The 14,441-nt window shown below is 38.8% G+C and overlaps 1 protein-coding gene across 1 annotated transcript in view; it reads right to left on the bottom strand.

The window, feature by feature from the left end:
- Window positions 1–12,121, bottom strand: part of FRYL (FRY-like) — a 176,602-nt gene extending 164,481 nt beyond the window's left edge. The window contains exon 1 of the mRNA XM_006872668.1: window positions 12,002–12,121. Coding sequence (XP_006872730.1) covers window positions 12,002–12,121 — 120 coding nt within the window. The remainder of the gene's footprint in view (window positions 1–12,001) is intronic.
- Window positions 12,122–14,441: the final 2,320 nt, after the last annotated feature.

Raw genomic sequence — 14,441 nt, 5'->3', positions numbered from 1 at the left:
GCTACCAGAGCTCCTTCATATGCCATATAGGATGGGTTTTCTCATTCTTTTGAAAATACAAATGAATTCAAACACTAGAGAATGATTTGAGAGCAAAAACCATATGTTCACATTTGCTTACGCACAACAGAGTACAAAAATAAATCCTGAATCCAGCACACTTAGCAGTGCAAGGATTCACAAAATACACACAAAAGCCCTCAGGCATCTTCTAGCTCCATCAGTTCTCTGTGTATGTTGTGAGAGTCCCTTCCAACTGACTCTGTTCTGCAACGGTCTCTCAGATTTCAGAGGGCCTGTCTTCTGCTCTTCATCTGTAACATACAAGCTGCAACATTTCTGAAGCTTCTAGTTTCAAGTCCTTTTCAAAGTAAAGTACTGTATTATTGAAGCATTTGTGCTTTTCTTAAATATTTAACATGTGGAATACTGTAAACATTGTTATAAGGGTCTTCTGTTTTTTTGTAGGTGCCACCGAACCCTATGTTATTTTTGTTTTACATAAAATGCTATTTTGCACAGCACAGATATTTCAGCAATACAAATGTCAAATGATAACACAACTGACAATTACATTCCCTAAGATAATCTTATTACAGTATTATTTCATTTAATCCTTTAACACTCTTGTGGAATAAATACTATTATCACTAGTTTGCAAAATGAGAAAGCACAAAGAAGATACCTGCCCATGGCCATATAGCTACACAATGTCATAAAGATGCCAGCATCTCTGCTGGAGCAGTGCATGAATTAGAATGTTAGTGTTGTGAGGTGCCATCAAGTTGCCTCCAGCTCATAGCAACGCTGTAGAGGCTTCTGAGAACAGCTGCTGAGTTTTAACTGCCGACCTAGCAGTTAAAGTGGTTAGCAGTGCACTGTCTATCCTACAACGCCACACCAAGGCTCACGGATTACAAAGTGGTATTGTTGTTGTTAGGTGCCATCGAGTCAGCACCAACTCACAGTAAACCCACTCACAACAGAACTAAACACTGCCTGGTCCGGCACCACCCTCACAATCACTGACACATTTGAACCCACTACTGCTGCCGCTATGTCAATCCAACTTGTTGGGGGTCTTCCTCTTTTAGTCAGACCCTCCACTTTACCAAACATGATATCCTTCTCCAGGGAGTGGAGCCTCCTGACAATGTGTCCGAAGTATGAGAGACAAAGTGAGGCCATCCTGGCCTCCAAGGAGCACTCTGGCTGTACTTCTTCCAGCACAGATTTGTTTGTTCTTTTAATAGTCCATGGTACTTTTAATATGCTCCCCCAACACCATTAACTCAAAGCATCAATTCTTCTATGGTCTTCCTCATTCACTATGCAACTTTCACATGAGTATGAAATTACTGGCAATGCCATGGCTTGGGTCACCCACAACCTTAGTCTTCAAACTGACATCTTTGCACCTCAACACTTTAAAGAGGTCGTGCACAGCTGATTTGTCTAATGCAATGCATGCTGTTTGATTTCTTCACTGCTGCTTGCAGGAGTGTTGATGGTTGATCTTTGAAAACTTCAATCTTTTCTCCACTGATATGGATGTTTTTATTGGTTTGCTGGTGAGGATTTTCTTCTTCTTTACATTGAGGTGCAACCCATACCAAAGGCTGTGGCCTTTGATCTTCATCAGTAAGTATTTTAAGTTCTCTTCACTTTCAACAAATAAGCTTGTTAATGAATCTTCCTCCAATCCTGATGCCACATTTTTCCTCATATAACCCAGTTTCTCATATTATGTGCTCAGCATACAGACCGAGTAAGTATGGTCAAAGAATACAACCCTGGCACACACTGCTCTTAATTTTAAACCATCCAGTGTTCCCTTGTTCTGTTTGAACAACTGTCTCTTGACCTATGTACAGGTTCCTCATAAGCAAAATTAAATGTTCCGGAATACCTATTCTCCACAATGTTATGTGGAGAATATCCATAGCTTGTCATGATCCACACAATTGAAAGCCTTTATTGCACAGTCAATAAAGCACAGGTAAACATCTCTCTGATATTCTCTGCTTTCAGCCAAGGTCCAGCTGACATCAGCAATGATATCCCTCATTCCACGTCCTTGTCTGAATCTGGTTTGAACCGTTGGCACTTCTCTGTCAATGTACATTTGCAGTTGCTGGATTATCTTTAGCAAAATTTTACTTGTATAACCCATTAATGATATTGTCCAATGACGTCCACATTCCGTTGGGTCACCTCTCTTTGGAATGGGCACAAATATGGGTCTCTTCCAGTAAGTGGACAGGTAGTTGTATTCCAAATTTGTTGGTATAGATGAGTGAGTGTCTCCAGTGCTTCACCAGTTTATTGCAAGATTTCAATTCAATTCCCAGAGGCTTGGGCTTCACCAATATCTTCAATGCACATTGGACTTCTTCCTTTGGGATCATTGGCTCTTGGTCATATGCTACCTCTTGAAATGGCTGAATATCAACTATTTCCTTTTGGTACCATGATTCTGTGTATTCCTTCCATCTTCTCTTGATGTTTTCTGCATCACTCAATATATGCCCATAGAATCCTTCAATAATGTAAAAGCGAGGCCTGAATTTTTTCTTCAGTTCCTTCAACTTTTGGTTTTCTAACTCCAAGTCTTTTGCACATTTTGTTATAATATTTGACTTTGTCATCTTGAGCTATTCTTTGAAAATTTCTATTTAGTTCTTTTACCTCCTCATTTCTTCCTTTGCATTAGTATCTCTACTCTGGAGCGCAAGTCTCAGAGTCTCTTCTCACATTCATTTTGGTCTTTTCCTTCTTTTTTGTCTTCTTAATGACCTTTTACTTTCTTCCTGTATGATTTTCTTGATGTCATCCCCAAACTCTTCTGGTCTTTGGTCTAATGCATCAAATCTATTCTCAGATGATTTCTAAATTCAGGTGGGATATGTTCAAGGTCATATTTTTGCTCCTGCAGACTTGTTTTACTTTTCCTCAGCTTTAGCTTGAACTTGCATATGAGCAATTGATGGTCTGTTCTACAGTGTTTCCTAGTTTTGTCTGGGGTGATATGGAGCTTTTCCACTGTCTCTTTCCACAGTCTCTTTCAATTTGACTTCTGTTTATTCCGTCTGGTGAGGTCCATAAATGTATAGTCATCTTTTATGTTGTTTTAAAATGGTAGTTGTAATGAAGAAGTCATAGGCCTTGCCAAATTCTATCGTGTGATCTCCAGCATCATTTCTAGCACCAAGGCCATATTTTCCAACCACTGATACTTCCTCTTTGTTCATAATCTTTGCATTCCAATCACCAGTAATTATCAATGCATCTTGATTGCCAGTTTGATCAATATCAGACTGAAGAAGTTGGTAAAATTCTTCAATATCACCATCCCTGGCTTTAGTGGTTGGTAAGTAAATTTGAATAATAGTGGTATTAACTGGTCGTTCTTGTAGGTGTATAGATACTATCTTATCACAGACAGCACTGTATTTCAAGATAGATCTTGATATGTTCTTTTTGATGATGAATGGATGTCATTCCTCTTCAATTTGTCATTCCCAGCATAGTAAACCATGTAATTGCCAGGTTCAAAATGGCCAATACCAGTCCAATTTAGCTCATTAATGCCTAGGATATCTGTGTTTATGCATTCCATTTCATTTTTGACAATTTCCAATTTTGCTAGATTCAGACTTTGTACATTCCATGTTCTGATCATTAACAGATGCTTACAGCTGTTTCTCTTCATTTTAAGTTGTGTCCCATCAGCAAAGGAAGGTCCCAAAAGCTTTACTCTCTTCAAATCATCATGATAAACTCTACTTTGAGTACACAGCTCTTCTTCAGTCGTAATTTGAGTGCCTTCCAACCTGATGGGCTCATCTTTTGGCACTATTTCTTATAATATCTTGGTGCTTTTTCATCACATTTCAATAGTCAATATTCTGGTGCTACCTGACAGTGAAACACTGCTATTCATGCTGTTGTTGTCAGGTGCCATCGATTTGGAACCGACTCATAGTGACCCCATGCACAGCAGCACGAAACAATGTCCGATCCTGGGCCAACCTCACTACTGCTGCCACACTTGAGTCCATCAATGATGCCACCTGGCTGATTCATCTCGTTGGGGGTCTTCCTCTTTTTCTCTGACCCTCCACCCTACCCAGCATGACATCCTTCTCCAGCGATTGTTTCCTCCGGACAATATGTCCAAAGTAGGAGAGACGAAGCTTAGCCATCCTGGCCTCCAAGGAGCACTCTGGCTGCACTTCTTCCAAAACAGATCTATTGGTTCTTTTGGCAGTCCATGGCACCCTCAGTACTCTCCTCCAACACCACAACTCAAAGGCATCAATTCTTCTACGATCCTCTCTATTCACTGTCCAGCTTTCGCATCCATATGAGGCTATTGAAAACACAATGGCCTGGGTCAGGCGCACCTTAGTCCTCAAGCTGACATCTCTGCTCTTCAATACTTTAAAAAGTTCCTGTGCAGCAGATTTGCCCAGTGCAATACGTCGTCTGATCTCTTGACTGCTACTTCCGCGAGTGTTGATAGTTGATCCAAGAAGAATGAAGTCCTTGACAACTTCAATTCATAACTGCTATTCATAAGGGTGACTAAATATTCATTAGTAGTCCATCTCTCTTTCTTCCTAGTCTCTCTTCAATTGGAAGCTCATATGAAACATGTCTACCATGGTTAACCCTGCTGGTAGTGAAAATACTGGTGGCATAGCTTCTAGTATCATAGCAACACACAAGTCACCACAGTACAACAAACTGACAGACGAGTGGTGGATGAATTAGAATAGGTCTATTCAAGATCATTTATATATATATATATAATCAGGAGGGGCCAGTTCCTGGAAAAGGACACCATGTTTGGTAAAGTCAAAGGTGAATGTAAAAGAAGAATCCCAATAAGATGACTGACACAAGCAGCTACAACAATGGGTACAACAAACACAACAATTGTGAGAACGGTACAGGACTGGACAGGGTTTAGTTCTGTTGTGCACAGAGTTGTTACGAGTTGGAACTGACTCAACTGTACATAACAAAACAAAAGATAAACCATAACACAAAATGGGATCCGAGTGTGGCACTATCAGGTAAGCACTGAACTGCTAATCACAAGGTTAGTGATTCGAACCCACTAGCAGATCCTTGAACACTTTATACTGGGCTATTATGAATCAAAACCAATTCAAAGGCCCTTAACAACAACAAAAGAAACAATCTGTAAGCAGGAAGGACCAATCCCTAGAGATGAACATCATAATACTTGGTAAGGTAGAGGGTCAGCAGAAAAAGAAAAAGACCCTCAAAACTAGGTGTACTGACACAATGGCGGCAGCAGTCGGCTCAAACAACAATTGTGAGGATGGCACACACTGGGCAGTGTTTCATTCTGTTGTGCACAAGGTCACTATTGAGTCAGAACCAACTCAACAGCACCCAACAACAACAACAGCAGTGTACAAACAGTACATCCAGAATGCTCAGAAGCGAGTCCACAATACTTGTGGACTTTGGACAGGTTATTAGGCAGGGCACATCCCTAGTTAAGGAACTTGGCAACGCAGAGGTTCAGCAACAAAGAGTAAGATTCTCCTAAAATGGATTATCACAGTGTCTGCAACATAGAGCTAAAACACAGCAAGGCTTGGGAAGATGTTGTAGGTCCAGTTAGCAGTTCATTCTGCTGTACACAGGGCCTCTATGAGTCAGACACTAACTAACAGCACACAACAACCCACCATTCACCTGTCAGTTTGTCATACTGTGGTGGCATGTGTGTTGCTTTGATGCGGGAAGCTATGCCACCAGTCTTTCAAATCCAGCAGAGTCATGCATGGTGGACAGGTCTCAATGGAGCTTAAAGACTAAGACAGACCAGGAAGGAGGGTCTGGTGATCCACTTCTGAAAAAATTTACCACTGAAGATGTTATGAGCAGCAGTGAAACACTGTCTGATGATGCAGTGTGGAAAGATGAACCCCTGAGACTGGAAAGCACTCAATGTACTACTGGGAAAGTGCTGCCTCCTCAAAGTCGACTCAACCTTAATGACGTGGAGTGAAGCTTTGGGGACTTTTATTTACTGATGTGGCACAAAGGGAGAAGAAACAGCTGCAAATATCCATTACTAACTGGAACACTAAAAGCAAAAAGTATGAATCTAGGAAAATCAAAAGTTGCTAAAAAATGAAATAGAATGTATAAAGATTGATATATATTCTTAGACAACTGTGAGTTGAAATGGGCTGGTACTGGACATTTTGAATCAGAAAATCATATGGCTAGCCATGCCAGAAATGACAGATTGAAATGGAATGGTATCACATTCATTGCTAAAAGGAACAATTCAAGTTCTATACTAAAGTACAACACTGTCAGTAATAGGATAACATCCATATGCCTACAAGGAAGACTATACAACTATTGTTTAAATTTATGCACCAACTACTAACGCCAAAGATGAGGAAACTGAAGATTTTTTTTACCAATACTTGCAGTCTGCAATTGATAAAACATGCAATCAAGATGCACTGATAACTACTGGTGACTGGAAACAAAGAACAACAATCATTAGCTATAAAATATGGCTTTGGTGACAGATATGATATCAGAGATGGCATAAAAGAATTTTGCAAGACCAACAAGTTATTCATAGTAAGTACCTGTTTTCAACAAAATTTTGTTGCTAACAAAAGGTCCTTGTAGGAGCCTGCTCCCATAGTCGGCACTGTATCTCCATTACTGTGTAACCCCCATTATCTATGTATGGCCTCTGAAACCAACCAGAGAGACTTCTCTGGAGATCAATATGTGACTGTCTGTCAATTACAGTCAGCACCAAAGACTACTGATTGAGCCTGCTGTGTGCTAACAGGCAGGCTTATTGCGAGAAAGATATGCCCACAGCCAACAAACTAGACTCTTGAGGCCAACAAAATAGGCCTCTCTGTGGGGTTCCATTTTGAGTGTGACCACCCCTCCCTCTCCCAAGCAGCTACTGCTGGCAGCTAGATGGAAACTAACTTCCAGACTTCAGGAGCTGTGCCACCTAGAGGCTACTGGATACAACCTCTTCCACAAGTCTTTTTGGAAAAATCAGCACCCCCTGGTAGACAGACCGACCACAGTGTGTTCTCTGGTGTGTTTGACATTGAAAGGCAAAAAATGAGATCTAGAGCTTTCAAATGCCATATAAACCGAAGAGGAAGGAAGAAATACTACCAAGATGGAGAAAAAACAACAAGCAAAGGCTAAAAGCTCTGTCGACCTAAAGGTTTCTTCAAGAAAGAAAATAATGCAATGCATCATTTGATTTCTTGACTGTTGCTTCCATGAGCATCAATTATGGATCCAAGCAAAAAGGAATCTTTGACAATCTCTATCTTTTCTCTGCTTATCATGATGTTATTTATTCGTCCAGTTGTGAGGGTTTTGTTTTTCTTTACATTGAGGTGTAATCCATACTAAAGGCTGTATGTAGTCTTAGATCTCCATCAGTATGTATTTTAACTCCTCTTAGCTTTTAGCAATCAAGGTTGTAACATCTTCATATTGTACAGGTTGCTTATGAGTCTTTCTCAAATCCTGGTGCACCATTCTTCTTCATATAAACCAGTGTCTGACATTATTGGCTCAGCATGGAGACTGAACAAATAAGGTGAAAGGATACAACTCTGGATGCATATCTTTCCTGACTATTAACCGTTCCATAGCCCCTTGTTCTGTTCTAACAACTGACTCTTGATAGGTTGAGGTTCCTCATGAGCACAAATAAGTGTTCTGGAGTTGCGATTCTTCACAATGTTATCAAGTTTGTTACAGTTTACACAGTGGAATATCTTTGCATAGTCAATAAAGTAAACATCTTTCTAGTATTCTCTGCTTTCACCTAAGGTCCACCCGACAACGATAGCCTTAGTTCCATGTCCTCTTCTGAATTTGGCTTAAATTTCTGGTAGCTCTCTGTCAACATACTGCAGTACAAATGTAATGTAATGCAGGCAAAAAACACCAAATACCACGGGAAAGTGAGAACGTGAAAAGCCCTAAAAAATTTCCATGCCCCAACAAAAAAAAAAATCACTAGACATACATCCAACAGAGAAACGAGGGCACATACTAATAAACATAACAATAGAAATGAAAGTACATCCAGAGATGACTAGATGATGGGGAAAAAAACTGAAGAATACAACACAACAATACTAAACACAAGTAAAGTACTAAGAGAAAATATAGAAACGAGCTAAAAGAAACAAAGAAAAAACTGCAAGAACAAAATGAGGAACAATGAAACAACAACAACAAAAGGCCGTCACAATGGAAAGTGGCAATAACTGAAATGTGAAATATGATAAAAGATTTATTAACAGATTTAATCAAGCAGGAGAGAAAATCAGTAAATTAAAACATAAGTTAGTCAAAATTACAGATGCTGAAGAGTAACTAGGTAAAGGGCAGTTTAATGGAATTATGGGAGAATAAGAAGAAACCTAATATACATATCATGGGAATTCGGGAAGAAGATGAGAGAGAAAAATATTTCAGGAAATGACAGAAAATTTCCCTAACTAATGGTTACGAACCGGGCTGCGAACCTTAAGGTCAGCAGTTTAAAACTACCAGCTGTTCCGTGGGAGAAAGATGAGGCTTTCCGCTCCCGTAAAGATTTACAGCCTCAGAAACCCTGTACAGGGTCACTATGAGTTGGAACCGACTCCACGGCACATAACCACCACCGCCAATGAAGGATAAAAAGTTTATAAATCCAAAAAGCCCACAGAATCTGAAGCAGTATAAATCCAAAGAGAGCTACACCAAGACATATCATAGCCAGGCTTTCGAAAAATAAAGATAAAGACTCCTGAAGGCAGTGAGAGAGAAGATATGTCACATACAAGGAACTCCCAATAAGACTAACTGCTGAGTTTTCCTCAGAAACATTGAATGCCAGAATGATATATTTAAAATGCTAAAAGAGAAAAACTATCAACCAAGAATACCATACTCAAAATATCTTTCAGGAATGATGATGAGATGAAAACATTCCCAGACAAACAGATGCTCAGAGTTCATATTCATTAGTCTGGCCCTATAAAAATATGAATGGGAGATCTGCAGATGGAAGGGAGAAGACACTAGCAAGTAAATCAAAGTTATATGTAAAAATAAGGATCCCCAATAATAAGAAATACATGAACAAGTATAAGGGGCTTCAAAAAGTTTATGGAAAAATTCCATTATCTTTGAATTCCATTTTTCCAGGAACTTTTGAAGCTCCTTCATAAAAAGGCTGATGATGGTATTCATACTTGGAATTTCCTTTTGTTTTGTTTATCATGTTTTTTAATGGTAAATATGGAGTCCTGGTGTGGGTGACACTGTGGGTTATGTGCTAGACTGCAAAGTCGGTTTGATCCACATGGTCGGCAGTTCAAGCTCACCAGCTGCTCCCTGGAAACCCTATACAGGGTCGTTATGAGTCGGAACCAACTTAAAGGCACTTAACAACAAAACAATATACAAAAGTCAAGGATAAAATGGTATTACAAGTCAAATGAATATAAATACATAAGTGGTGGTGGCGGTGACGTACCATGGAGTCGGTTCCGACTCATGACGACCCTGCGCAGGGTTTCTGAGGAGCAGCTGGTAATCTGTGGTTCAAACTGACCTTGCAGTCCAGTGCATTAACTCGTAGTGCCACACCAGGACTAAAATATATAACTAGTGATAATAATAACAAAAGGAAAAGAGAGGGATGGTATGTAGAATTCTCGTATGCTACTGAATCTGATACACACTTATTCTAGAAAGTTTGCTTTCTTGGTTTAGAGATCTGGAGTCATGGTTTTAAAGTACATTCCAGTTAATTGGCCTAGTAACATGCTTAGTGCTTCTGTTGTACCTCCTAGTTCATTGGTAGTGTCTGAAATCTTAAAAACTTGCAAGTGGCCATGCAAAGAATAATAACTGGTCTTTATTCATCTGGAGCAACAGAGGAAGATGGAGAGTCAAGACTAGGAGGAGGATATGGACTGTGTGGTTAATTTCCTCCATGAGACCAGAAGAACTAACTGCAGGGTGCCTACCCATCATTACGGAAAAATTTCATCAGTGACTCCACAGAACAATCTTGACCCAAAGGCAGAATATACAGAAAAGGACTGCACATTCTTGTGGACTCTAGACTTTCTGAAACCTCAGGAGGTTGATGAATCCTTGAAACTATTGCCCTTGAGATAATCTTTAAACTTTAAACCAAAAAATCCCCTGGAGTCATCTTACAACTTAACAGTAATTTAACATAACTAGTAAAATACATTTGCCTTGAGTGTTGTGCTCTTTTAAGAACTTTCTACATGGGATCATAGTGACAAAAGCAACTCAAAAAATTAGACAGGAACTTTAAGGGGAAGTGAGTTGATGATAATGAGGGAAGAGCAACCTAGAAACAGAGGATGAGAATGACTGCACACTTGAAGAATGTACAGACTGTTGAACTGCTGTATGCTTTGCTATATGTATGCACAAAATAAAGAAATAAAAATGAAAGGAAAAAAAACCGATATTGCTCTATTTTTTAAACTTATATTCTAAAGTTACATCATTCTGCTGAAATTGGTCTCTTCAAGATCTGGCTACAGGACGCCCAAATTCAACTCGTCCCATAATATTCACTGTCTATGTATTATTTGAGAATACAAATCCTATCCTGTGCTCTCTTTCCCTTGATAGTACTATCTGTTCTCTTGGTTTCAATTATCGCCCTTACATAATCAATGCCCAAATCTGCATTTCTCTTATGAATTCTTAAAAGGAACTGAAAACTACTAATAAAAGCATCTTACCAGTAATCTCAAGCTTAACATACACTCGAGGAAAACTATCTTATTTAATTTTCCTGTACCAGTAATATTCTGGTGGTGTCTACCTAAATAAATACATTATCTTTTTTTTAACATGTCAAAATATCTTTAACCCTTAACTTTCACTTTAAACATCTACTACGATTTAGTCAAGGATCTCTGGTAGCATAGTAGTTATGAGTCAGGATGCTAACCACTAGGTCAGCAGTTTGAAACTATCAGTAGTTCCACGGGAGAAAGATGAGGCTTTCTGCTCCCATAAATATTTACAGCCTTGGAAACCCTGTACAGGGTCGCTATGAATCGGAACTGACTCCATGACATGCCACCACCACTATTTAATCATTAGCTCTACTGATTGCACTTCAATTTTTTTGTCTTCCGTTCTTCTGCATCATTAATTCCTAAATCCAGATCACTTTTTTATTCCAGTCAAAACATCTGCTTCAATGTGCTCTAGCTCTTTTTGTCCAACTGTTGCATTATCTTTAGAATAGCAGTCACCACTCTTCACATTCTGACCTGAACATTTGTGTTCACTGTTTACTCTTCCTCTTTCCTCACCATAGGTTCTTTATTACACAGGACTATTTACTTCATTCACTAAGCAAGCTCATTATTATAAAAACGTTTACTTGGTTCTTATAAATCTGGCTATCTACTGTTAAATCACCTTGCAGTATAGTCTAGATTTTTCTTTAATTTGTTGTTTTGTCTATCTCAACAATTACCATAGGAGAAGTCCATTTCTATTCGTGCTATGACCTGAATTTACTTACTGAGGTAGATTATAAAGCTTTTACAGCTTTCTAAATAAATACTACTACTCCCTCCTTTAAGGAGCTCTGGTAGTGTAGTGGTTATGAATTGGACTGCAAACGTTAAGGGCAGCAGTTCGAAACTACCAGCTGTTCTGTGAGAGATAGATGAGGCTTTCTGCTCCCGTAAAGATTTACAGCCTCAGAAACCCTGCACAGGGTCGCTATGAGTTGGAATCAACTCCACAGCACATTACCACCTCCACCACCATTCTCTCCCTTAATTTTTTTTTTCATGCATATTATTTCCTTTGGGAAATTTGTATGATAATGGTTAATACAAAAGTCGAGAAAATGTTTTGGATTTATAAGTTGACTACTCACCAAGGGTTCAGCCATTACAACTTCAATTTTCTTTTCAGCTTGAATAGCAAATTCTGCAAAGAGGCTCTTGATGACATATTCACCAGGTTTGACATCTGGGTCGATCGTAATGTTTGACATGATGATATTCTTTTGTCCCCAAGTGGAATGACAGTTGGAAGAAGTGCAGTTCTTATTTACTTTGCTGACTGGTGCTGAAGCTAGAAGTAAAAGAAAGAAACAAACACTTAATAATCATCTCTTGCCACCTTATAACATACTATGTTGTTGTTAACAGCAAGTGCTTATCCTACCGCACCACATCACCAGACTCCCTAGCATACTATGTTGTTGTTGCTAAGTGACACACCAAGTTGGTTCCGATTCCTAGTGACTCTGAGGAACAGACCTTATAGTCCAGTGCATTAACCCACAGTGTCACACCACGTCTCTAAATACTACACGTGTAATTTATTTATATACTATGTTTATTATATACTCTTTCTCTCCTAGTTATTTGAGTTATATGAGAACAGGAAGTTTACTTTTCTAGCTCATTGATTCATCCTAGGTGCTTAGAACAGTGTCTGATATTTAGTATGCATTCAGTAAATATTTAGTGAATGGATAAATTCTACCAGATAGTCAAACACGATGAAGGGAAGAAAACAGGAAAAAATGAAATGCAAACGGGTAGGAGCTTTGAAGATGCTATTTTGGAGAGATGGATGTTTCTCTGAAGGAGCTTCATTTGAACTCAGACCAAAGAGTGATGAAAAAGAGTGAGCACAGCACCAGAAACAGAAAGCACAACATTACATGTTTGATAAACAAAATACAGCTGAACTCAGGGAGGAGGCAGGGCCACCTGGATGATGTAAAATGAGGCCAGGAACATCAGAGAACAGAGATCAAATCACAGAGGACTTTTTAAAAGTTTGTAAGGAAATTAGATTTTATTCTAAATGCAATTAAAGTTCAGTGGAAGGTACTAACTTGAGAGAGATATGATCTGCTTTCTATTTATAAAGATCTCTCTGGCTACTCTTTGGAGAATGGATTGGGAGAGGACACACAGAGAACCAAGGATGTCATTACAGAAATCCTAGTGAAATGATCAAGATGATGGCAATGAAAGGGGAAAGAAGGAGAGGACCTGAGTTATCATATGTGAATGATTAGATATCAAGGTGAGGGACAGGAATCAACGACTCGGAGGATTATTTGAACCACAGAAAGCAGGGGATACCTGGCGAACAGTAACTAACACTAGGCACAAGCATAAACCACAGTGTGTTATTTGCTTCTCTTGACTCCTTAGGCTGCTTGAGTGATTAGCAACTACAGTTTATCTAAAGTCACCTCTATCTACTAGTCAAGAGTATAAGACAGACCCTCCTGTCCTCTATCTTTAGCTACGTCATCCCTTCGGCACAGAACATTCGTGAAGAAACAGACAGCAAGTTTGTACTTTTCCAGTTCAACATGATCTCCAGATATTACTCTTTCCAAATACTGCCTGGGGAGCAACTCCCCTTTGAAGAGGAACTCCCTTTTGAAAATGAACATAAGTTCTTATTTAAACACAAATTTGTGTAACTATAAGGCAATACACACACTTGTTCTAAATAAATTTTATTCTTATAAAGAATTTTTTTCTCTACTAAAACAAAATAAATTCCCAACTCTACCAAAAATATGTTAATTTATTAAAACACTGACTACATTTATAAAAATGTTGTTGTTGGATGTTGTCAAGTCAGTTGTGACTCATAGGAACCCCACGTCCACCAGAAAGAAAGGCTCCCCAGTCCTGTGTTACCCTCAGTCATCCCTATGTGGCAGCCATTGTGTGCACCCAGCTCGCTGAGGGTCTTCCTGTTTTTTACTAGCCCTCAACTTTACTCAGCAAGATCTCCTCCCCACCTCCAGGGACTATTACAATATGACAATCTCTAAAAATTAAACATCATTGTATCTCATCAGATTAGAATACATTATGCATTATATTCTAGAACTAAAATTTTGTCGTAAAAAACTATTCAAAACAAAAATTCATAGTTTGTTGAACACAGTACGCATTATCCACTTTAAACAATAATGCGTTTGTTTACTCTGCTTCATGATCCAACACTGTGCATTATCCAAGGAGGAAATCTGTTTACAAATGCCACTGTAGAACAAGATCTTACATTAAAAAAAAACACAAACATTTGGATTGGTATCTCTGTTCACTATATCCATGTATCATGTTGTATGAGGAGGCTTCAAAGCCTCATGGAAAATTTTCATGATATTTAATTCCATTTTCCATGAACTTCCTGAAATCCACTTGCATTTTACTTTAGGGAATCAGTGGTATAAACTCTGCTCAGTTGGTTTTGAGAATTTAGTTTCTATTTAGAAAAATAAATGAGAATGAAATATTTCCAAAAATTGGACTTAAGGTACAACATATATC

The sequence above is a fragment of the Chrysochloris asiatica genome, unplaced genomic scaffold (genome assembly GCF_000296735.1).
Source record: "Chrysochloris asiatica unplaced genomic scaffold, ChrAsi1.0 scaffold00209, whole genome shotgun sequence".
NCBI lineage: Eukaryota > Metazoa > Chordata > Mammalia > Afrosoricida > Chrysochloridae > Chrysochloris > Chrysochloris asiatica.
Note: the sequence above shows the minus strand (reverse complement) of the source record. Positions and strands in the feature narration are given on the sequence as shown.